Source organism: Rhea americana, unplaced genomic scaffold, assembly GCF_003343005.1.
Source record: "Rhea americana isolate MKP2758 unplaced genomic scaffold, rheAme1 scaffold_190, whole genome shotgun sequence".
NCBI classification, from domain to species: domain Eukaryota; kingdom Metazoa; phylum Chordata; class Aves; order Rheiformes; family Rheidae; genus Rhea; species Rhea americana.
Window position 1 is genome coordinate 1,082,350 of NW_028186039.1, and position 22,388 is coordinate 1,104,737.

At 44.1% G+C, this 22,388-nt stretch overlaps 1 protein-coding gene across 1 annotated transcript in view; it reads left to right on the top strand.

Moving 5' to 3' along the window:
* Window positions 1-22,388, top strand: part of NDRG3 (NDRG family member 3) — a 66,007-nt gene that overhangs the window by 37,655 nt on the left and 5,964 nt on the right. Inside the window, exons 4-12 of the mRNA XM_085302635.1 lie at window positions 12,171-12,276; window positions 14,156-14,276; window positions 14,798-14,860; window positions 15,190-15,250; window positions 17,333-17,419; window positions 17,985-18,041; window positions 19,518-19,621; window positions 20,098-20,163; window positions 21,928-21,979. Coding sequence (XP_085158761.1) covers window positions 12,171-12,276; window positions 14,156-14,276; window positions 14,798-14,860; window positions 15,190-15,250; window positions 17,333-17,419; window positions 17,985-18,041; window positions 19,518-19,621; window positions 20,098-20,163; window positions 21,928-21,979 — 717 coding nt within the window. The remainder of the gene's footprint in view (window positions 1-12,170; window positions 12,277-14,155; window positions 14,277-14,797; window positions 14,861-15,189; window positions 15,251-17,332; window positions 17,420-17,984; window positions 18,042-19,517; window positions 19,622-20,097; window positions 20,164-21,927; window positions 21,980-22,388) is intronic.

The following is a 22,388-nucleotide window of genomic DNA, read 5'->3' on the forward strand; positions in this document are numbered from 1 at the left end:
CAGGACAGCAGCGGTGGGCCAGGGGAAGGATGTACTTGTTGCTTCTCTGTGTGCTTTGATTTAGATCAGCAGTGAACTGGTGACCATGGCAACAGTTGAGCAGGAGACAAGATGTTCCTTCCAGGAGTGCTCTTGTTAATTCTTTTTTTTTTTTTAACACCAAGTTGCACAGTGTCTCTTGTGTCTGTAAAYGTCTCAGCCTCACCTTCTTCTGACACCTCTCTTTCAGTGTGTGGTTTCAGGGCCTGCCTGGCTTGGCCAGCCCACCTTACCTGGAAGGTCTCAAGAAGGGCTGGATTAAATCTCAGTCTGAGGTCTCTTAGAGCAGATAGTCAGTTGGGCTCCTTGGATTTTCTTTTGCTTTTTGATTCAGCTGTTAATACAAGGAACAGTAGTTAAAAGTTGAAAGATGAGCTTTTGTGTTGTCCTGTGTGAAAACTACTGCTGCTTTTTAACTTGGTAATGGCACCACCAGCTGCCATATTCAGATCTCTGCAAAATTAGTATGATTCTGCTCACCGGGGTTTGAGAAGAGGTAATTCCAAGTGGTATCCATGTGAGGAAGGTTACTAGGACTTTCAGAAGAATGGAGCTCTTGTTGTATGGAAAGAAATTGAAAAGCACTTGGCTTGGGGTGAGGGCATGATTTGTCCTGAATTCACAGAGAGGAAGAACCTTAGGTAGAATATGAATTTTACAAGAAGAGGTATAAACTGATCGCAAATACTTGAAGGCTGATAATTATAGGATGGTTTTCAGTTACTGTAAAGTGGAGTTCTGGATCAGCTTCCAACAAGAATAGCAGCTTAAAGGAACCTAACTAGTTTTAGGATGGGATTTAGGGGGTTGTGGGATGGGGTATGAGAGCGTAGTGTCAGTGATGTAAGAGCTTCCTTCCAGACCTTTTTATGTTTCTAATAAAGTTCAAAAAACTTTGAAAAGTGTAAGTAATGCTATGACTATGCATGAGTTTATAGCTACTTTAATAATTTGGAACCTATTCATTATATAGATGAAAATGTTCCCCACAAAATGTTGTGGTGAGTAGGGCTGCTGTTACGCACGTTCATTTTTAATGGAGTTATTTTAGAGAACAGTTTTGATCTTATAACATTAAAAATGTTGGTCTTTAAATTTTTGCCTTTTCCAAATGAACAAATACAGAAAGATAGAAGCTGATGGAGCAGCATCAATGGATATGCTGTTAATTAGGACCAGCAGTCTCAACAGGTGGGGATCAGTAGTGGTACGAAGTCCAGCTGTGAGCCATCCCTCAGGGTTGTTAACAGTGGGGCCAGTGCTGTTCAACATCTTTATTAAAGATGTATCTGATGCAATAGAGTGCACCCTCAGCAGGTTTTTGGACGATACCAAACAGTGGGGAGTGTTTGATACACAAGGGGGCAGGACTGATGTTGAGGAACCTCAACAGACTGAAGAAATGGGCTTGTGGAAACCTCGTAGGCTTCAGTGGAAGCAAATGCACAGTCCTGCCCCTTGAAGAGAGTGAACCCCTGCAGCAGGACACACTGGGGGCAAGTGCCTAGAAAGCAGCTTTGCAGAAGATGCCCTGAGGATACTGGCAGACAAGAAGGTAAGCAGGAATGAGCAGTGCACCCCCGCAGTAAAGGATGACTGCTTTCTGCATTAGCAAGAGTGCAGCCAGAAGGACAAGGGAAGGGATTCCGTCTATTCAGCACTGGTGAGACCYGATCTGCAGTGCTGGGTCCAGTTTGAGTGCCCAGGATAAGACAGACAGTGACATACTTGACCAAGTCCAACAGATGCTACCAAGATGGCCGATGCTATAGCACAGCGTATACGAGGAGAGGCTGAGAGAGTTGGCTATGTTCAGCCATGGAGAAGACAAAGAAGGGTGTACAGCTGCCTACTGGGAGGCTATAGAGAAGACAGATGCAGACTGTTCTTGGAGGTGCACAGTGATAGGACAAGAGGCAAGAGAAACATGTTGCAAAAAGGAAGATTCTGCTTTGATATTAAGAAAAATTCTCTCAAACTGAAGTTGGCCAAACTTTGAAACAGACCCAGAAAGGTTGTGGAATCTCCATCCTTGAAGATGCTCGAAACTTGATGGGGCAAGACCTTAGCTGATTTATGTTCATAACTGGGATGAATGTTATCCCAACTCGTGAGCACATCGTTAGGAATCTAATTCAAGTGAGCCACTTCTGTGAATTGTGTAGCACCAGGCAGCTGTTTTCTCTAAAGCTTCAGAATGTGTTATTGTTTGAGGTAACATCCTGGTTTAAGTTTTGCAGGATGTTTCCTTCCTTTGGGACGGAATGGGTGATGCCTTTGTGAACTTCCATTTATTTTTCCAGTGATTTTAAATAACTTGCCAGGACCAGACCTGGACAAAGTCAACATTGCAAACACATCCTTTTGCTCCCCAAATTTGTTACTGTGGGTTAATGTAGTGTGAAGAAGCTGTTAGCCTGTCTGCATCACAGCTGACTTGCAGATAATGGTGTCCTGTTTTTCATATACCACTTATCTACAAGTAAGTGCAATTAAYCCTGATAAATGACAGATTGCCTGGTCATCAGTTAAAACAACTCCCATGTAATCTGATAACCTTTTATAATGAAAATAAAAGGGATGAATAGTATGGTGGGTTAGGGGTCTTTATAAATATTAATGTAAGTAATTCTCAGAAATAAAATGTATTAACCTAAATCTGAGACCTACATTTTACTTGAAAGCTGTGTAAACCCTAATGAAATCTAGGCTTGGCTTCTTATGTTAGCAAACAGATGGTGGATTAAATGGTCTGGGTGGCTGATGGACAGATGGTGTGGTGACCTGCATGGTTAATAGAGCTGTGCTTGTGCTTTTATTCTTATCTGTAGACTATTTTTGGCTGCTTGAGAAGTAAGTGTTCTGTGTTAGCCTAAATCTCTCCCCCTTTTCCAGGCATTTACTTTAAATGCCAATGAAGGCGTATGCTGATACATTTGTAAAACTATCCAAATACTACTAAGTTATAGTCTCAGTGTGGCATAAGCTAGTATTTAATCTGATCCCTCACTAGTACTGCCTCTCTGCTGCCTCCCACTCACCTGGAGGGAGAGTAGTATTGTGCTGTCCCGTATACTCCACGCAGAAGAGGACCTGGGATATGGAGGTGGTTTGGGGATTTGGCAGGATGTCTTCAGAAAGCTCACAAGCCTTGGAAAGAGTGGGAAGGAGCAAGTTCAAGGCATGTAGAGTTCAGCTGAAACAGAAAAGACAAGAGATGATGAAGCCGTGGAGGAAAGAAATGAAAGCTTCTCTGTACAAAAATTTGCTATTTTACAATGCGCTACTGGGATTAATTGAAAAGGTGGAGGTACTTGGTGTCATCTATACCCAGAGTAAAGGAGAACAAAATGTTTGAAGAGTTTACCATAGAGCTTACTGAAGAATTTTTTTGCCATATTTTTCCATTGAAAGTATAATTTTTCAGTAAATAGATGTTTTTACTGATTTACATATGTTGCATACTTTTTAATTTGGATTTTTAAGTGTGCTTATAATTTTGTGATCTTTTCTCTTTATTTTTGCTTGCTGTGCAATAGGAGATGGTATTTTGCTATGGAGATGATATTGGAAGTATCGCATTATGTGCATTGTCTGATCTCATTGACAGAATCAAAATTGTGTTTGTCTTTTTTTAACAAAATCATTAAGCATGGCTTGTGATTCAAGGCATGGTGGCCTTGAATATAAGATGCTTTAAAGCATCTTTTTTTAACCATCAAACAATATGAAACTTCAGCCCTTTTAGGAAGGGTTTGCTTTCTCCGTACTTTTTGTCTATTAAAGACCACTCTTCTTACGATTTGTACATTGAGTTCTCTTGTTCAAAGTGCCCAAGTGAAATTAATTACAACGCAGATGATGTTTTGATCCAGACAGCAGTATTTTTTAATGTCTAATAAATTGAGAGCTGCTCCTAATCTTTTTAAAACTAGTATGTCACATCATTAAAGGAATGTTTTTCACAATTACTGCCATGGCAGCAACAAAAAATGTGAAGCTAAAAAATTTATAAAAATCAAATTTAATTTTGAAACATTTTTTTTCATAATTGTTATTACTTCAGAAGCATTTCTTCTGATTACCACCACCACTGTCTTTTTACCTAAAAACTCTCATTTTCTGTAAAATTACAGTGTTGAGTTCTGGACAGCCTTAGCTAGCAGGGCTTACAATTAAAATTATGTTTTGATCTATTACATATGAACAAAATTCTCCTGTGGGGTTTACTTAAACATTAGCTTTGCTTTCTGTACACTTGTGACAACTGTGTACTAAAAAGGCTGCTTATGCAGATGTGATATTTGAAAGTCCTGTGCTTTTTGTTCTAGCCATTGAATTCTTACAGCAAAGCAAAGGTATGTCACTTAGGTTGAGGAAGGGCCTTCCTGCCTCCTTCCTGTCTTTAGAAAATGAATAGTGCCTTTTTAGTAATAGTGACTGAGCTGTTTCCATCTGTTACGCAACACCCATTAATGGTATTTCGGAGCAGGTAATAAGTAAGTGCAACACTAGTTATAACTAAATGCAGTTAGACTCAGTTCTAGTTTCCAGGGACAATGAATATCTGGAGAAGCAGAACATGACCCTGCCTTTTCTTCAGATTTTAAGATGCTCCTACTCTTCAGCAGGATAAAGTCAGAGGAATGTCATTGGCTGTGGAAGGGAAGTGTCGCCCCTGGCTTATCTTCCAGGTTGCATGTAGGAATTTAAGGTGATCTGGACTCAAGCAGACATACAAAACCTGTTTAGATTTGCTTGTGTATTAGCATATTCAGATTCTCTTTGTGTAGGGTTGAGGTTTACAACCATGTTTTTAAAGCATTCCCTCTGTAGTTTGTTGGATAAAAGTAGGAAGGGGCTAGGCTCAGGAGACTGTATTCTAGTAGGTTGGGGAGGAAGAAGACAGATGTCTTGACCTTTCAAGAGAGGGGAGCTAGGCAGCATCATGCAGTGGTTGTTCCTTCAGAGTGGGGTTTTGATCCTCTTTTTGTAGTAAACGAAGAGGAGGCAGTCAGGTGAGGTAAGGGTGCTTTTGGTGTGTTGAAGAAGGGAGATTTGCTAGAAGGCAGTGTTAGGGGAAAAGGGGTTGAGTGGTAGCTTCTTCAGAACGATGGGTTGGCCTTGTGTCCACAGGATGTTGCACCTTGAGCATACAGTTTCAGTGATGGAAGTGGGCTGTAGGCATTGACTTGTAGCCTGTGAGGAAGGCTGAAAGCTGAAAATCTACAGGCTCAAAATAATGGTGCAGAGTKCAGGCAAAAACTGACTCACTGCCAAACTTGGGCACATGAGAACTGATCTCTGTGAGGTTTAATTCACCCTGAACCATTATAGATCTAGGTAGTTCCAATTTCCCACATAAACTGAGGAAGGGGAGAGTGGGATTCATGCTGAAGGCAGCAGTAAGAATCACCACATTATGCTTAAGGCCACGCTGGCTGCCTTGCTCATGATTTTGGGTACCTTATTGGAATACAAGAAAGCTGTGGCTTTAGCTGCTGCTTGTAACGTATGAGTAGGGCAGATCAGGGAAGCATAGCCCTGCCATTGCTCCCTCTTCAACATGTAGGTGTTAGTATTAATTACTTCATTTCTGTTGGTCTTACTGACCTGTTTTTAGCAATTTGAGTTCTCAGATTTGGGAGAGCAAACCTAACCTGTCAGATATGCTTATGTTGTAGGTCACTTGATTTCAGTTCACTTCACTGCAGAGCCACGAACTGTTCTGTAGCAGACCTGTGTTTTCAAGGTGACTTTCCATTACTCTCTGGGCTGACACAGAACACTAAGAAAGGGTTAAAGATGCACTCTAAATCCTTCAACATCACGTGCCTTTGGAATAGCAACACACAAATGTTTGTATATAAAGTAATAGGTTGGGGATAACCTAGCAGCACCTTTGTCCCCTGATACATTTGTGTTTATGTAACCAGATTACACACCTCATTCTCTGACTGCTCTTGGTTCTCACCCAGCATTTCTCTAATTTAAGACTTAATCCAATTACACAAAGTACTAGAAACCATTGCTTGCTTGCATAGATCATGTTGTGTTTTCTATTAATAAATTTCTGCTCTGTATGGAAATGAATAATTTAGTTCAAGATGTTGCTTTAAATCTGATTTAGACTTGCTTCCCACGCAGCCGTCTCCTTCAGCCCCACTAGTTCAAAAATAATTTTGCACAGAGAGGAGGTGGTAAGCACTTAGATACTGACTGTGTTAAGGTCTGTGGTACTGTAATGCTGAGAGTTACCAGGTGGTAATGTTTCACAGTCTTACATTTTTTTTTCCTTAGCTTATAGCCATTGTTTGTGGTGTTGCTTTAGTATTGCACAGGGATTGGAGGGCAGCTCTTGCAAAGAGCAAGATGATCTGATCTCTGCTTTAATCTTTCTAGTCAATAGCTGTGAGAGTTTGTCCCTAGGAGCATGCTGGAATTGTTTTCCACCTTTGCCAAGACACTGGCAAAGATGAGAAAATAAATCACAGTAAGAATAGCTCTAGCCACTGCATCACTAAGAAAAGGGGGAGCTGACCTGAGGAATCTGTGCATCTTCCACTGCAGCAAAGTGACAGTGGCAGTTTGCTTTAGGTAATCAGTAACCATATTAATAAAGGCAGTTCAGTTGATGCAGCCTATTTGGATTTCCAGAAGACAAGACCCTTACCAAAAAGCTCTTAAAGGACTTAGGTGGTCTTGAGACAAGAGGGGATGTTTTTCACAGATAAAATAGTGGTTAAAAAAAATAATAAAAACAACGGTAATCATTTTCAGAGTAGTTAATCATTAGTGGAGTACCTTAGAGATCTGTACTGTGGCGTGTGCTGCTTTAACCTGTCTTCAATGATCTGGAAAAAGTTTGGAAAAGGTGGAATTACATAATTTATCTGCCTTTGAATAAGTGTAAAGTATACACATTGAGTAAAACAATCCTATGATGGTATATAAAATGGGGAGCTCAGCGCTGATGATAAGCCAGAGGAATAAGACCTTAAAGTGATGAGAGAGGAGTAAAAAATGTCAACTATGGGCTCAGAGCTTTTAACAAAGAAAAACAATTCTTGTGAATCAGGAACAGAGAACAAAGCAACCTCGTTGTGCTACTGTATAAATCCATAGCACGCCCACGTGTGTTTGACATTCTGCCAGCCCCCTCGTCTCGGAAAGGACAGAGCACTACTGGGAGAGGTTTGGAGATCAAAAATACGGAGGAACAAAAGCTTCTCTAACAGGACTAGCCCGATAGGCCAGAACACATCAGCCCGGATGCACCAGGGGGAATTGTAACAGACTGTCAGGCTGTCACTGCTATGGATCAGGGAAATGGGAGTGGATTTTTCCCTGTCTTCCAAGCCAAGGACTCGGGGATCTCAGATAAAACAAGCAGGTGTAAGGTGAGGCAAAATAAGTTGTCGTTCCTCATGCTGCACGTTATTAGACTTTGAATTTTCTGGTCAGAGGTGATGTAAATGCCAAGAGTGTATGTGGCAAGGTGTGACAGTGCAGTTCATAGAAGACTGTCACGGTGACTAATAAAGGTGAGGGCCATGCCTCTGACTCAGGAAGTCCCTTTTGACCTGCAAATGGTTGCAGGTTGGAAAATGAATTAAGGGAAATGGTTACTAGATGCAGCAGTTCGAGGAAGTATCGCTACGTATTTGCTCTATTTTATTACTCCATAAACCATCACTCTCAAAGTCAGAATACTGGACTAGATGGTCCTTTGCTCTAACCAACTGTTCTACAGGACTGCATGCCTCCTGGTCCTCCACCATCATTTCCATTCTCATGTGTGCCCCAAGGGAATTGCTAATTTTTGAAGCAGTGGTTTCCAGGTCTGATTTAAGTTGATCAATAGTACCTGCTTGTACAGGACTTGTGTCTCTGCTCTGTCTCTCCAGCAGTACACTGCTGTTTGGCATATGAGCGTCACAGGCTTTGTGCCTGCAGCCAGCAAGAGCAGGCTGCTGAGAATGAAGCTGCCTCTGCTATCTGAGTTTCTATTTACAGCAAATTGTCTGCAGCTGCTGTTTATTTTTTTACCTATTGTACACCAAGTGTAAAAGATAAAATCTCTTTGAGAAGCCTCTGATAAAGTTTCCGTCCTCTGGTGAAAATTATCAAGCATCTCAAAACAGAAGAGTAAATCATCATCTTCTCTTGTGCTCACCTTGCTTATTTTGCAGAACACATATTTGTTAAAATCTGACTACCTCCTGGGCATATTTCTCACCTTCCTTCTTCCATCACTCCTTCCTTCACCACAAACCTGATCACTATTCAGACCATAACTGCAGTTAGACAGCAGCAGGGTAACAAGCCTTGAATTTCCGTTCAAGCTATGCTGGTGCAACATGTCAAAGCCTGAATGGAAACAGAGAATACAGTGTCTGTGAAACCATGACTAGTCTCTGATGCTTTCCAACACTGCATTTCTACATGAGCAATGGCAATAGCAGCTTATAGAATTGCAAATGGGCTGAGGTAGGAGATATCCCTGAGTCACTGGCAGGGGAAGGAGTATATGCCAGGGGAATGCAAAGAGTGGATGTTCCTGCAGGAGCAAAGAGTGCAGTCTGTGAGACTGCTGCCTTGTGCCTCCAGATGCTTTTCGCTCACCTAAAACTCAGATCTAGCTGTGTTACTCTGCTCCATGTTTGCAAATGTAATAACCTAGTAATGAAGTAATAGCCTTCTCTGCTTTTCCTGGCTAATTTAAGGTAGTGATTGCATCTTACAAGGATATAGGATCGCTGTTGCCATCTTAACCCTAATGGCTAAACTCTATATTAAGCATGCCTTGTGCTATCCTTCAGCTTTGATGTGTAGGAGAGCTGTTCTGGAGAAAAGTAGGTGACAGGGAAGTCATGTATGCTGTAATTGTGTGATGTCTGAAAACATCTTTGTCCTTTGCCATCATAGATCAAGATAAAAGAACTAAAGCTACAGGGCAAAGTTGCAGAGGAAATGGAGTTCATTGGAGAAAAGGACATTGAAATACCAGAAGAGTAAAACTGAGTCCTATCTAAGTAACTTTGAAAAGGAGATCAGCGTGATGTTGTAGTGGATGGCTAAAAAAAAAATGAATGTAGAGACTCTTACTTCTAATTGCAGAGTCTGCTACTTGCTTTCTAGAGCTTGGAAACCCCCTTTTAAAAAGTTAAAGGTTCTAATCAGAGAAAGCAGAGGGAAGTTGCTTCTCCGGAGGAGGATTCCCAGCTTGCCTGGGAACTAGCAAGACAAAAAAGAAGTGACCTGAGACTCCCAGGTCGAGGGCTTTATCACTACAGAAGAAGGGAACTGTTATGCAGGGCAGAATAAGAAGTTTGCTCATTTAGCATCTTAAATCTTTCAAAGTACTGCTTGCTAAGGTCTGGGGTGCTCAGGACCATCTTCTAAGGTCTGTGGGAGGTGAGATTTTTGAAGTTGTATTTTATCTTCTGTTGACTTTATTTGAATGATTTATTTGGGCTTAGCTAAATTCAGGATAGAATAGGTTTAAACTATAGTAAGGCTTCTCTTGGTTTAAATGGAAGTTTGTATGAAATTGTGTAACTTTTGCTGATGAGATTTGACTTAATTGGGTATTGCCCTGACGTGACTGTGAAGTGGAATCAAGGGGACGGTGGGTGTTGCTAACTGGAGGTAAAGTATGAAAGAATGAAAAATAAGATAAGGAAGTGAGCATACAGTTGTGCTGTGTTGAATACCTCGAGAAGTACCATTATAATTGAAGGATTAGCTGGATGCATACCATTCAGACAGGGCTGGGGCTTTCTGGTGACTTGAAAAACATCTTCTCAATAAACTCTGATTTCCCAGAATCTCAGTTTAAGCCGTAGGTAAAGTCAAAGTAAGCAGGAGAGAAATGAATGATTCTTAGCTCAAGGAGACTCTTTCTCTTCCCCAGTAGAGGGCTAAGAAAAACCCCAAGCTCAGCTTTTAAAACTACAAAAAAATGCAGAGTGTAGCAAAGTAATATAAAGTACACTSAGGTGCTTGAATAAACCATCTGAAGAGAGGTGGGTGTTTCTGTCTGTAGTACCTKGTCTTCCTCCTAGTGGAAGTGCATGTTTACACTAGCAGTCAGTTGGAAGATAATTCCAGAAAAGACAGTGTACTGCTGATATTCTTTTTAATATGCCATCAGCTCTTTTGTTGATTTCTGTACTTTTCTTGCTGTTCACTCTGTTTGAGTTTTGTGCTTCTATCTGATAATTGACCTTTTGCTGCTGTTTATAAAACCTTCTCTAGTCCTCTGGAGGTGCAGTTTTATGAGACACGTGAGTCACTTCAACTGAGCCTCGTGCTCAGGTAGGGTTATTACTTCCACCACCCTRTACACTTCCATCTGGCTTTGAGCCAGAACCAGCATTTGCGAGACCTCTCTGTGAGCTGCTTAACTCAGTGACCTGGCAGAAATCTAACAAAGATTAAAAAAAAAGTGTGTGGGGAGGGCCCTGGGGAAGCTGGATAGTTTCCTGCCAGGTCAGTGAGTTAAAGATGCTTATGGAAGGGACTAGCAACTCCTGGAACTGGCAGAGAGACCCGCTTTTAATGGTAACAAGCCATCTGGTTAGCTTAGATGGATATGCAACTGCAGCTGGAGGTGGCAAACTCTTCTGTGAGCTTGCTGGACTTCACCATTTTAGCAGCACGCTCTAAAGATCACCACCCCTTGGGTTTCTCAGCCTTCTCCAAAAGTTGATAGTTTTGTTAAAGAACTCATTAATGCCTGCTAACTTGCTCCCATCACAACACTTCTGAGGGGAAGGAGAGAGGCTTTGGAGCCCCCAGAAAGAAAGGAGAGAGGAAGATCTATCAGTAGAAGAGCTAAATCCATCTGACCCACCATGAACCCCTGGGAATACCCAGAAAAGRGGGTGAGATTAATTTCTAATGTGCTGCAAGCCAGGTGCTTTAACCTGTTCTATATTGGCCTAAACACAAGTTTTTGGAAATTAATGTTTTAAAACTTTGCACACTTGGTATAATCTAATAAAAAGTATTTTGAGGTTGCAGTGTTCTATCTTAAGTGTCAACCRAGAGCAAATTCCCTAAATAGATTTTTATTTTAAATATTAAGAAAATAATTTGGAGGGGGGAGTATCAAGATCCATAAATCAGAACATTTCTCTCCTTGGATTTCTATAGATTAAGGAAAGGACTTAAAGGGATRTTAGGTAGGCAGCCATACTGCCATCTCTGCAGCTTTTCCAAAGTCTGTAGTTATCCTAGTTTAGTGTTGTCTAAATGTGACTGCAAGCTAATTAAGTTGAACTCAAGCACTCATGAGCATTTCCTGTTTTCATCATTCTGAGATTGTGTCTTCTATTTTATGTATTGGATGTGTATACAAGCTGTACTTAAAGGTTTCACAGTCCTCTTGATCCCTTGTACTAGGCACTATGCAAAGAGCCCTCGGTATATTGTTTGGGGAAAAGCACACAATTTGCAGCAAGTGTCTGTGAAATACATCACTTCCCATTATTTTTACATGCTGCTCCATAGATCTCTCACTGGAAACCAACGTAACCTGTATCTATGCCAGGTGCAGGAGGGGCCTAGGGGTATTTTACTGTCATGATACCAAATCTTGCAGCAGCAGAAGAATCATCTGTGGTTTAAGACACTGACTCAAAAGTTCCCTGGCACGGCAGGTCAGGGTTTGCAGACAAGCTATGGTGAACATTAGTGTAGCAGTGTGGCCAAAACCTAGTTGGCTCTTGGCCAAATGGCAAGCTCTGCTGGAAGATGAACAGGTAAGGCTGCACTAGGTAGACAGCACAAGAGGGCAGGTCTGCAGTCTGTAAAAATGAAGTGAAGTCAGCTGTCAGATGTTCCCAGGCCTGAGGGGTTTTGCTTGGCTTGTCTGCCAGGAGGCTGCAGAGGACCACATGGGTGTTTGAGAAGGAAATCTGTGGTCAGCTGTGATCATGGCAGAGAGTGGGAGTGAACTTGTAGCAGTTGTAGTGCTGGACTCTTGGAGCAGCTGTGCTGAGCCACCAGTTGGGGTTAGGAGTGCAAATTTAAAATATGGGGCAATTGCTGCTGGCTCTTGGCTAGGGTTCCCTGTAGCCCAGCCAGCACCCATAGCAGTGATACTCCTCCTTCTCTCTCTGTAGGAACATGACATTGAGACAGCTTTTGGAGTGGTCCACGTCACCATGCGGGGCATACCGAAGGGGAACAGACCTGTCATCCTCACATACCATGACATCGGCCTCAACCGTAAGCCCTTGAATTCCCAGGACCCATGAATCCTTACCCAAGCCTTCTTGCAAAATGTGTGAAAGTCTTTTAAACAAGATTCTGAAGAAGTGGTTGTTCACAGTATCTTCATTCAAGTGTGGGGACCAGTTGGCCTGGCCTGGAGCTGAGATGAGGCAGGTCATTTAGGGGTAAAAAGATAAAGGTCTGCTCAAGAGAGAGTGTGGCATGCCCCTGTCTGTTCCAGCAGCCCTCAAAAGTAGGGCCTGGGTGGAAATGGATCCACCCACCACACTACAGGGCTTTAGCTGACTTGTTGCACTATTTGACAGAGCTATCACCCTGTGTTGCCACAAAACATCTGTTCCCACGGAAGCTRGGAAGGTGAGAAATCCCTTCTATAAGGCTACAAAGCTAATGTAGTGTTTGTAGTGGACTGTCTTCTCAATTGGTCTTTCCACATGTCTTCCCCCCCCCACGTGTACTGTTATGCTTATACAGGTGCTCCTCAGTATGAATCATAGAATCAGTAAGGTTGGAAGGGACCTCTGGAGATCATCTAGTCCAACCTCCCTGCTCAGCAGGGTCACCTAGAGCATCTTAGACAGGGTTGCATCCAGGCGGGCCTTGAAGATCTCCAGAGAAGGAGACTCCACAACCTCTCTGGGCAGCCTGTTCCAGTGCTCCGTCACTCTCACAGCGAATTCCTCCTCACGTTCAGGCTGAACTTCCTGTGGTTCAGTTTGTGCCCTTTGCCACTTGGCCTGTCAAACGGGACAACTGAAAAGAGTTTGTCCCTGTCCCCTTGACACCCTCCCTTCAGGTACTCATACACATTGGTAAGATCCCCCCTCAGTCTTCTCCTCCCCAGGCTAAACAGGCCCAGCTCTCACAGCCGTTCCTCAGAGGGCAGGTGCTCCAGCCCTCTGATCATCTTTGTAGCCCTATGCTGGACTCTCTCCAGTAGCTCCATGTCTCTCTTGTCCTTGGGAGCCCAGAACAGTACTCTAGAAGAGGCCTCACCAGGGCTGAGTAGAGGGGCAGGACCACCTCCCTCCACCTGCTGGCAACAGTCTTCCTAATGCACCCCAGGAGACCGTTGGCTTTCTTGGCCACAAGGGCACATTGCTGGCTCGTGGTGAATCTGTCATCCACCAGCACTCACCAGGTCTTTCTCTGCAGAGYTGCTCTCCAGAAGGTCATCCCCCAGCTTGTACTGGTGCCTAGGGTTATTTTTCCCTAAGTGCAGGACTCCACATTTGCCCTCATGAGAACCTCATGAGGTTCCTYTCCGCCCAGCTCTCCAGCCTGTCCAGGTCTCTCTGAATGGCAGCACAGCTCTCAGGTGTGTCAGCCACTTCTCCCAGCTTGGTATCATCAGCAAACTTGCTGAGGAGGTGCTCTGTCCGCTCATCCAGGTCATTGATGAAGAAGTTGAAGAGGATGGGACYCAYTGCTGAGCCCTGGGGGACTCCACTAGCCACAGACCTCCAGCTAGACTCTGCACCACTGATGACAGCCCTCTGAGCTTTGCCTTTCAGTCAGTTCTCAGTCCACCTCACTGTCCACTCGTCTAACCCACACTTCCTGAGCTTATCTAGGAGGATGTTATGGGAGGTACTCAGGCACTACAAGGCTCTATTTTGCTGGGTCTGGGGTGTCATTTATCTGATCTACCTGCCCTCCAGTTATGGTGGCCTCTGGTTGTGGTGGTTAGTTTGCTAAGACTCATTGCTGCACTGGAGTCCATGGGGCACTGCAGTGTACATCACCCAACATCCACTGTGCTACAGACTCAGCGTGAGTGTTGAGTTCATGCAAACATATGCCCTGATGCTTGGAGAGTGGATCACAATAAACATTTCAGTAAATGTCTCAATTCTTATTTTTTTTGTTGCAGACAAATCCTGTTTCAATGCATTTTTTAACTTTGAGGACATGCAAGAGATCACTCAGCATTTTGCTGTGTGCCATGTGGATGCACCAGGCCAACAGGAAGGAGCCCCCCCATTCCCATCTGGGTAAGATCTCCAGAGAGACCCTTGTAGTTCCAGACCCTTGTAGTGGTTGCAGTCTGTCTGCCCTTGGGTGCTGTTTAATCCAACTGGGACACCTAGGCTGAGCCAGGTGGGAGGCACCTTTCAGAGCAGAGGAAGTGAGAAGGTGAGAAGGCTTCCTGGGGCATGCAGAGAACTCTTTTTGTCACTGAGACCTCGATAAGGTTCTTGATAGTGGTTAGAGCTGGCACCAGCGTTGTGGCTTAGGCATGAGCCCAGCACACTGCAGTCTAGCTGGCATTCCTTGCTTGCTCTGTCCATCTTCCCACAGAAGTCTGGCTGTCCAAACACAGCTCTGTGTTAGTCATGCTCCAAGGGATCGGATTCATTCTGCAGACTGGACTACAGTATTGTTGCAAAATAATTACCCATGCATATGCCTGTCAGATATTCCTTGTCTGTCATGCCCTGGGGTAGAACTGGGAAGTAACCCCTGATGAGCTCTATTTGGAGGTGCTTTAATTTCAGCCTTGCTTGATTTTCAGGTACCAGTATCCCAGTATGGATGAACTGGCTGAAATGCTCCCTGCTGTTCTGACACACCTAAAGTAAGTCTCTGAAATGAAACAGGGTGAGCAACTGGTTACAGCCATTCCTGCATCTCCCTGTATCTCTGCTTGCAACATCTGATATGCTCACTGAGTTGTCTCAAGAGGCTTGAGCATCTCCTAACCCCTGAAACCCTGTCTGGTTCTTATGCTGGGAACATTGTCTGCCWCATGAGACAATTTATGGCTGCTGCATCATTGCTGGATTGTTTTCAAAATGAACCATAAGTGAACAGCTGGATGCAGAGAGGGGAAAGGTTTTGCCTCTAGGGATACTTCGGCTGTGAGCTTAAGATAGCCTTGCTGATTGTGAAATGCCTATATTTCAGCCTGAGGAGCATCATTGGGATTGGCCTGGGAGCTGGTGCTTATGTCCTCAGCAGATTTGCGGTAAGTGTCTTTTCATTCCATTGTGACCTATATGAGCTGTGGTCTCCCACTGATCAAACAGGTCATCTGTGGGGCATGGGCAAAGTAGCATTAATTACAGCAGGCATGTAGGGATCCAGTAAGAGTTACTTCACATCCAGATGGCCAAACTGGAGCAGCCAGAGAGACTCTGAAGCTATGCCAGATATGGAAAATTTGAAAGCAATGTCTTTGAATCAGCAGAGCTCCATCCTGGCTGCTAGGATGCCCTTAGAGAGGAGAGTGATAGCTTTATATTGTTATTTAATTATACATTTCTCTCTGGCAGAGTGTATATAAGCATGTGAAATCAGTGAGCATGGTTTAGCTGCCAGCAACCTGCCTGAATATTTCAGGGGTAGTGTTAAAAAAAGGTACAGAACTCTAATGTTCTCAATAAAATTTATTTCAAGTTGTTGAGTGCAGAGAGTTGCTGATAGCCACTGACACATCTTGTAGCCACTTTATCATGTAGCTGCTCTTCCTACAAAAAGTTCTCTGGTTCCCATTTCTTCCAAACAATGTTGTGTCAGGGGAAAGAGCCTAGGGCAGTCCCCAGCACTGGTGTTTGCTCTGTTCCTTGTCATGTGCATCTTGTGTAATTTCCAGTCTTGCTAAAGAGAAGATCACTAAATAAGCCTTTAGCTTCAGCTCAGTGAACTGGCAGCGAGCCCTTGCAATGCTACCTGAATTGCAGACAGTTTCCTGCTGTGGACTTTATTGCTTCCTTCTACTTAACCAGTGCTAATCTATGCAGTGGAATAGAGAATAGAGGAGCTGTAATAAAATTTCAGCCTTTGAGTGAGCCTAGCGCTTGAAGTTCTCCAGGTGTGCTCAGTTTCCATTTTCATGATCACAGGTAATTCTCAAAGTATTTTGGGCCTGTGCTCCCCCTTACCCTAGTCCAAAGTAAATTGCAGGATGCTGGGGATGTGAGCGGAGGAAGTGGATGCCTGCAGCGTGAGCAGGCCTCACAGGTGCCTTCCACTGCCCCAGCATCTGGTGCAGCTGGAGCTTCCCAGACTTCTGGTCAGGCTGCAGGTATTCTGGGGACCTCAGCACCAACTCATGGGCCCTGGGGAYGGGTTTCTCTTCACCCTGAGGAGGCAGTCTCTCAATGGAGATCCCTGCTCTAGAATTTTCCTGCGGTCAGTACTGATATCCACTGCTGGTGTAAAGCTTTATATTTAATTCAGTCTCTGAATTTAGTGCCTAGAAATACAACAGCCTCAGCAACTTGTTATCCAAATAGTTTAGGGATCCATGCTGGGTGGGGCCCAGAAGGTGTCAGAATGACTTCTCAGGAGCTTTTGATATTGCTGTGGTCACCCCAAATGGATGGGGAACTGGAAGGCAACATAGGGCAAGTGTGCTGCCTTTTTCTTCTTTGGACAATGTTCAGACCTGTTTCAGCCCTTCCGTTGGTGGCTTAACCATGAAAAGAGTATGAATCAAGGTGTTGTATCAGAAAGCCTTTTCTGGGATTTTAAGGTGCCAAAAGTGTGCTGTGGCCTAGTGCTACTAAGATGCTTTAGAAATGGGACTGATCCCTTTCTCCAGATTTCTGTCCCAGGAGTGCAGAGATCTCCACTGAGCAAGGACTGCCTTCTCCTCAGGGTATGGAAGGAAGTGCTTTCAGGGCACAAGAGTTGTCTAGGTACTGCCTGGAGCGGGGGATGCCAAATTGGAGCAGAGAAAGCCACTGCTTACAGTCCTATAATACATGAAGCCTGAGCAGGATCTGGGACTCTTTGGCTGCATTAGATGCTTGGATCACCAGAAGACACTACTGAGGCTTCCTCAAGCTGCAGGTGCTGTGTGAGAAGTCCCTTCCTCTGTGCCAATGGCAGTTGTCCCAGAGAGCAGGGCCTGGCTGGAGGCCTTCCTTGTGCTGGACTCTGAAGAGGCCATTGGCAGCCCATCCCAGTGGGAGCTCACTGCTTTAGTCTTCATTTTACTCTTCCGTTTGCAAAAAGCATTCCGGCTGTGGTGCCTGCCATTGAGCATTTTGTGTTTCCAACGGTTGTATCGTCCTTCTCAGTGTGCCTGTGTCTCTCCCCACAGCTCAGTCACCCAGACTTGGTGGAAGGACTTGTGCTGATTAACATTGATCCATGTGCAAAGGGCTGGATTGACTGGGCAGCATCCAAGGTGAGATTTTCCTTTCGTTGTGCATCTCCTCTCTGCAGTGCTTAATGAACAGTGTGTAGAGGAAGAAGAGAAAGGACAGAGTACAGGAATTTGTCARTTTATGGCCAAAACTGCACAATCTCATCTCCATCTCTGCTACAGTCTGGGGGTAGTACAACTTTCACAGTAGGAGCAGGAGTGGATGTGATCACGTGTAGATGAGAAATCCCGGTAAACTCCCTGGAGATGAGTGGCTACTGAGTATTCAGCTTTCCTCTGACTTAGTAGCTGTGCTTATGGACTCCATTTGGCTGAGGTTGAATGAGTCTTTTAGTCATTTTGTTATTCTGACCACTTACAGTTATTAAGGGTTACAGGTTTCTGGAGAGCTTGCATGGGCTCCTTTGAAGAGTTGCACACCCATCCTCCCTTCCCCCCACCCCCACCGAAAGAAAAAGCTTCAGGCATTTATTTTATAATAGTTTTCCTTGTTATTGTCATTAATCTGAGGTGTTGCTTTGGAATTTGTAATGAAACAGTATTTTTCAGTTCCTCTCCCTCCTCCTTATTCATGGTTCCTCTTCAGTTTTCAGGCTGGACAACCAACATAGTGGATATTGTCTTGGCACACCATTTTGGCCATGTAAGTAACCAGCAGCTGTTCATGTTGCCCAGGCTACTGTACATGGAACTGTACTTTTTTATGCACATGCTCTGAAATAGCTCTAATCCACCAAATAAGGGCTGCCACAGATAGTTCCATTTGTGCTGGGCAAACTTGCGTCAGCACTTCACATTTGGTTTCAGTAGAGGCAAACCAGTGCTTCCTGAGAACKTTGTGCTACAACAAGCCTTCTGTTTGGAATTTGTTAGCTGACATCCAGCAAGCTCATGGAGCAACTGATAGGGTTTGTGCCACATGCGCATAGTATGTGATTTGCAGCAGATCAGTCCCTGACCTGAAGCCTTCCTGTAACATCAAACATCAGCACCGGAAGGTGGAGGGGGAGGGTCACTTAGCTTCCTCCTACTTTGAGCACACACTGTTCTCGACCTACTTTGGGACCTCTTCATTATATATAGTGCTTCCTTGCATTTCCTTTTCTCTCTCTTTAATCAGAATGCAATTTCTTTGTAGAACTGGGTGATGGAATGCGATTTTTCCCTGGTCTTGGGGTTTACCTATAAAGCTTTGCTTCTTTAATGCTAATTCTAAGTGGAGAACTTTTGTATAACAGAAAGAATTTTACCCATGTAAGCATTAGTGAGGTTCAGGAGTCAGCTGACCCCCCATCCCAAAGATACCTTTATACCCCCSCAGTATCATATGTGCTATTGTTTGTAAAGGTATAGCTGCCTGGTGAGGCCTCTTCTAGAGTGCTGTGTCTAGTTCTGGGCTCCCAAGGACAAGAGAGACATGGAGCTACTGGAGAGAGTCCAGCATAGKGCTACAAAGATGATCAGAGGGCTGGAGCACCTGCCCTCTGAGGAACGGCTGTGAGAGCTGGGCCTGTTTAGCCTGGGGAGGAGAAGACTGAGGGGGGATCTTACCAATGTGTATGAGTACCTGAAGGGAGGGTGTCAAGGGGACAGGGACAATCTCTTTTCAGTTGTCCCATTTGACAGGCCAAGTGGCAAAGGGCACAAACTGAACCACAGGAAGTTCAGCCTGAACGTGAGGAGGAATTTCTTCGCTGTGAGAGTGACGGAGCACTGGAACAGGCTGCCCAGAGAGGTTGTGGAGTCTCCTTCTCTGGAGATCTTCAAGGCCCGCCTGGATGCAACCCTGTCTAAGATGCTCTAGGTGACCCTGCTGAGCAGGGAGKTTGGACTAGATGATCTCCAGAGGTCSCTTCCAACCTTACTGATTCTATGATTCTATGATTATTCTGTACTGCACTTAAACAGTAATGTTGCAGATACATATAGCGATAGTGTAGCCTGGGTACTAACGTGGTTTGGGATTGTTGCCCCATGCATTATTGTTCACCAGAGTGAATGATGTATATGGAGCCAGTTCATGGCTCAGTATTTTTATGAAGATCATTTCTTATAGGTTATTTTTGCATGTAAAAAAAGATAATGTCCATTGTCTTTCAATTCTTCTGTTTCTGTACAGGAGGAACTGCAGGCAAATCTAGATTTGATCCAGACATACAGGCTCCATATTGCGCAGGACATTAACCAAGATAACCTTCAGCTGTTTCTCACCTCATACAACAGGTACAGGACATCTTTTTACCTGCTTGATTCAGATTTACTCCCATACCCTCCCTGCCACTGAGTGCCAAGGACAAGTGCACAAACAGCAAGAGGGAGCAGGAGAGAAGCTAACCTACTCAGTAGTTTTGCGAACTGTATATTATTGTAAAGAATCTTATGCTATGTGAGCTTCTGTCTTAAGCTTAATCCTCAGCCATTCTCCTGAGCCAAGCTCAGCCTCGTGCCTGGATGCACCTTTGAGAATTCAGTGGATCTTTTCTCTAAACTCGCAGCAGACTTGTAATCAGTGCATGGATCCTATTTTCTGATGGTGACTACTGCAGCTCCTGAGCAGTTTCTGCTCATGGCATAACACAGGGAGCGGTAGCCTGCTGCCTGGGTGCCAGAGCCAGCACACAGTTAGATTTTGAATGTTCCCACTCTAATCAATTTCCTCTGTTGGTTTGATGGAAAAATTGTTCTACTTTGTCTTCTAGCCGTAGAGACCTGGAAATTGAGAGACCAGTTCTTGGCATCAATGAAAATACGGCAAAAACACTCAAGTAAGTTACTGTGAATTGACCTGTATCAGTTCCATACTATGAAGTTTCTTTTGCAGAAAGACTGCAGCTTCTCAGCAAARACCTCTGCACCAGCACTGGGAAAGCTATTCATACAGTCCCAGGCTTTGATGCAGTGCTGTCAGCTAAGTGGGGCGGGGAGGTGTCTGGAAGCGCTTTTATTAAGAGTGTGTTGGGGTTCTTCTGAAAGCAGGATCAGAGGAGTAAGTATGTCCTGCTAGCAGTCACCACACTGTAATGTGCTGAGCTATCGGTTCATTTAATTGTTCAGTGTTTTTCAGTAACCTATTTCATGTTGCTGTGTAACAACCAAAAATGTTCTTAGATCAATTAAAATGATTTTTTTATTATTATATTTAGGGATGCGGGATTTTGTTTTTTGCCTCAGACCACCTTCTACTCCACCCCCAAATATTATTTGCAAACCTCCCAGAGACGGTAATGCAGGGTTGGGGAGCATGTGATAGCTCCCATTTTAGTAGTGACTCTTTTATCTGAGAGGGGATAGTCTATGGAGAGAGCAGGGTATAGCTGAGAAGGAACAGACGATTCAGTGATGATCAGCACAGAGGAAATAAAAAAAATAAATAAATTTCTAAGTTTCAAGCAAGAGAGCAAAAGGGACAAACCATCTCAAGCCTGTAAAGCACATGGAGACTGGGAATTGCAGTGCTGAGGCAGGATGCCTGGGCTGGGCTAGAGGCTGCTGCACAGACTCTGCTGTTGACTTCTTGGCAATTGTATGCACTTCTGCTCCTGCCAGTCCCATGAAATGTTTTAGGTATCCACAGCAGAACACTCTAGATGCTGCTAAACTGAAAGGGGTGGATTTTCCTCTGCTCTGAGCACAAGGAAAATCTAGCATTCAAATCCTGCTTGGTCTCCAGGCAAAGCAATCTCTCTGGCACATAACAGCACCTAAACTGCTGCTCTCTGTCTTGCAAGCAGCTGTAAGCTGCAGAGCACTTCACTGAAGTGATTCAAAGGAATCTGTCAATCCTTAAAATAATTTCTGTAGAAGTTTGGACCTCTGTGCCAATAGACTTGCCTCTCAGTCTCCCAGTTCTTAGGGCTAGTCCACTGGCTCTGTGGTCTGTGCCTCAGACTCTCTAGTATAATTTTTGCCATTTGATCAGCACACCAAAGTGCGGTCTCTAGTATGATCCTTTATTACCTTTACCTGTAAATAAATGCTCTAAATTCACAGCCACTTGGCCAGTGGCCTTATGTGTATGTTTTACAGGTTSAATGTTAACTGTTCCACTAGAGGCTTTAATATCATGACATTTTTCAATATACTCCTGACACAGTTTGTATTTCTTTCTAAAATTCAAGTTGAAATAAAGTGCTGGCCAGTAGCCTGTCTCAGAGGCATTAAACACCATTGGATGTGGTTATTCTTAAATTCCCAACATGCAGACATTCAGTCCTGGGAATGTGTTCCCTGTTGCAACCCAGGATGGTGCTTCTTCCAGCTCTAACCGTATCTTTTACCTCACTTGTGCAATGGTAGTGGTAGTTGGTGTGTGTGAGAGGGATGGTATAGATAGATACACGTGCATCTGTACCTTGGAGGAGGTTTTGCCATGATGTGGTAGCGGGTAAGACTTGTGCATAGCATTATTAACCTTTGATAAGGCATACAAAGGCATACGTAAGGCGTACGTAAGGCGTACAAAGCTCAGCCTCCTTTGGAAGTCCTGTAGAGGCACTGAGAGTAACATGTCGTCTTTGGCTTTTGGCCAGGTGCCCTGCCTTGCTAGTAGTTGGTGACAGCTCACCTGCAGTGGAAGCAGTGGTATGTATATATGGACTCTTTCCTTGCATGACATTAGCTCCAGAAAGCCTTTAGCAGACCTGCCTTACCCAGGGGTGCTTTGATCTTGCCCAAAACTAGCCACAAAAAGTGGCTCTTTGTCCAAAGTTCCTCTCTAGTCTCCTAACTATTAAAAACCATCAGCTGTTGGTGGGAGAGGCACCCAGTTGGCTCTGCAGGGCATCTCTAAGATTAAATGAGTAGGATCTCAATAAGAGTCCTTGTGCCCAAACATCTTGCTCAGGTAGTGGTACCACAAAGGCCCCCTTTCAGAACCCCGTGTCTTTCCTTGAGATGTGCCAGGCTACTGCTTGGAGTTCAATTTTCAAGTCATGAATTACTGTTCACTTGCTGAGGCTACCCAAGGTTTAAAAAAAGCAGAGTAACTCCA